This window comes from Oratosquilla oratoria, chromosome 27, assembly GCF_046742065.1.
Source record: "Oratosquilla oratoria isolate Oo_2021 chromosome 27, ASM4674206v1, whole genome shotgun sequence".
NCBI lineage: Eukaryota > Metazoa > Arthropoda > Malacostraca > Stomatopoda > Squillidae > Oratosquilla > Oratosquilla oratoria.
In genome coordinates, this window is record NC_134803.1 from 22,259,642 (window position 1) to 22,262,053 (window position 2,412).

The window sequence follows — 2,412 nt, forward strand, 5'->3', positions numbered from 1 at the left end:
CTACGCGATAAAAATAGCCCGCAAACAAGCTCATAGGACTGAGGAACCTCCCCAGGGAGAAATCGTTCCTGTGGACATCGAAGAAGGTCCACTTCCTATGGTCGTCGCAGAAGAACAAGAGGCGGAGCCTGAAAAGAGTATAATAGAGGAACGAGTAGAAATGGAGCCGGAGGTTCGCCCGTCTATTGGTGTTGGCGGTCCGGAGCCAGTTCCGTTACCTGTGGATGTTACTCTGGAAGAGCTGAAGCAAAGCTTGAAAGAGACCAAGGCAGAAAACAGTAAACAAGGGAAAAGGCGCCCGAGGCGAACAAAAGCCGAAATCGCAGCCGAAAAAGATAAGAAGGCCAAAGAAATCGCTGCAGCGAAAGTTGCTAAAGCAGAGATTAGGCGTATTAAAAGGGAAAAAAAAGGCTAAAGAAATCAAGGAGGCGAAAGCTATTAGAATGGAGGTTAAGCGTATGAACACACCGATTTACCGCATTCGCTTACCCCTGAGGCTACCGATGATATTCGTGCTGGGGCAGTCGAAAGGATAGCCAATATGCGTGAGATGCGTAAAGAACGTGGTAAAAAACCAGTGTTCTTAGAGATGAAAGAGCGTGTGCTTAAGACGTTTTGTGGTTACATATCAGAAAGCAGCGAATCACAGGTGCCTCGGCACTCGGTAGGCGAGATAGGCGCGTTTAGGTGCAAGAATTGCCAAGCCTTACTTTTCAAGGGAGAAAGAAAGACAATCTGTTGCAATGGTGGGAAAACACCCAAGTCGATATACGAGTTGGCACCGCTGGACGAGGGTATTAAGGGACTTTATGATGGTTCCTCTCCGTTCTCAAATCACTTTCTCAACAACACTGTATCTTTTTACAACGTTTTCTCTTTTACCTCTTTTGCGTCCTCGAGTCCCATGAGCGTCAAAAAAGATTCGATAATCAGCTACAAGATACAGGGCAAGGTTTACCACCGTTTGGGTGCAATGAAACCGAACCTGTTGGTGTCAGAAGGTGACACCTTGGGGCTTAAACCGTCGAAAACACCGTTTTGGAAATCTGCGTCAAGTTTCCTGGATTTGTATTTCTACCACGATAAGGAGCAGCAGTTAAAACTACGCTGTGACCGCTTTAATAACTTCAACAAACACAAGAATGACGCAAACACTGAGACGATTAAGCGCAGAAGTCGTGAGAGCGCTCAATACCGAAGGAATGAAGACATCATAGAGAAACTATACGCGCATTTGGTGAAACACAACGCGGCGTTAAGAGAAATCCTGAAAGAAGTGGAGACATCAAAGAAGCTCATCCAGACCCATATTACCAACAACAGGTCTATGCCTGATGTGACCATCACTTTAAAGACCGCAGAAAACGTTTCAACCAGGGAACACAAAGGTGTCTACCATCTGCCAACGGCTTCCTGCCAAGTAGGGGCCATAGTCAACTTTGGACCAGACACCGACACTTTGAAAGTCAGGATAGCGTCCCCTCTCCCTGGGTCGAAACACGCCGTTCGGATAATTAATTCGACAAATTACTTCTACGATCTTTTCCAATACCCTTTGTTGATACCCAACGGAGACAAAGGTTACAGTTTTACAATGGAAAAGAATGGCTCCGCCAAAAGACTGACAGCGCTTATGTACTACTCGGCTCTTTACATGGAGAGAGAAGGTGTCCTCAACTACATCGTAAAAGGACGACGGCTGTTCCAGCAGTTTGTGGTCGATAATTATGTCAAAATCGAGACTAGCCGTCTAAGTTTTTTAGAGTACCAACACTCCAGTATGCGTAAGGAAAGGGCTGATGTGTTGAATGCGGCTGAAAAAAGTAATGTTGGGCAACGTATAGTGTTGTCCCCGACGTTTGTAGGAGGTCCTAGGTACATGAAACAGCGCCAGCAGGATGCTTTGGCTTATGTGACGGCCTATGGTTCGCCCGACTACTTCATAACATTCACTATGAACCCTAGATGGACGGAAGTGACAGAGTTTGTAAAGAAGTTTGGCGGTTCAGGAGCACAGTCAACCGATAGACCGGATATCATCAGTAGGGTGTTCAAGCTGAAGTTGGATAGTCTCATGGACGACTTGGTGCACAAAAAGGCCTTCGGGGCCGTTAAGGCCTACCTTTACAGCGTAGAATGGCAAAAACGTGGTTTGCCACATGCTCACATACTACTGTGGATGGGGGTGCGTGTAACAGCAGATACTGTAGAGCAGGTCATTAGAGCCGAGATACCCGACAAGGATAAGGAACCAAGGTTATACGAGACGGTTACACGGTGTATGATACACGGGCCCTGCAAAGGTTTCGACGAGTCACAGTTGTGTTGCCAGGTAAAGAGCAAAAAGCCTGGGCAATGCGGAAAAGGATTTCCTAAGACATGCAGAAACAAATTATTGTTCGGAAACAACGG

The 2,412-nt window shown here is 46.6% G+C and overlaps 1 protein-coding gene across 1 annotated transcript in view; it reads left to right on the forward strand.

The window, feature by feature from the left end:
* The first annotated feature begins 541 nt into the window (after window positions 1-541).
* LOC143039780 (uncharacterized) overlaps window positions 542-2,412 on the forward strand; it is a 2,601-nt gene continuing 730 nt past the window's right edge. Inside the window, exon 1 of the mRNA XM_076210023.1 lies at window positions 542-2,412. This exon is cut by the window's right edge and continues 730 nt beyond it. Coding sequence (XP_076066138.1) covers window positions 542-2,412 — 1,871 coding nt within the window.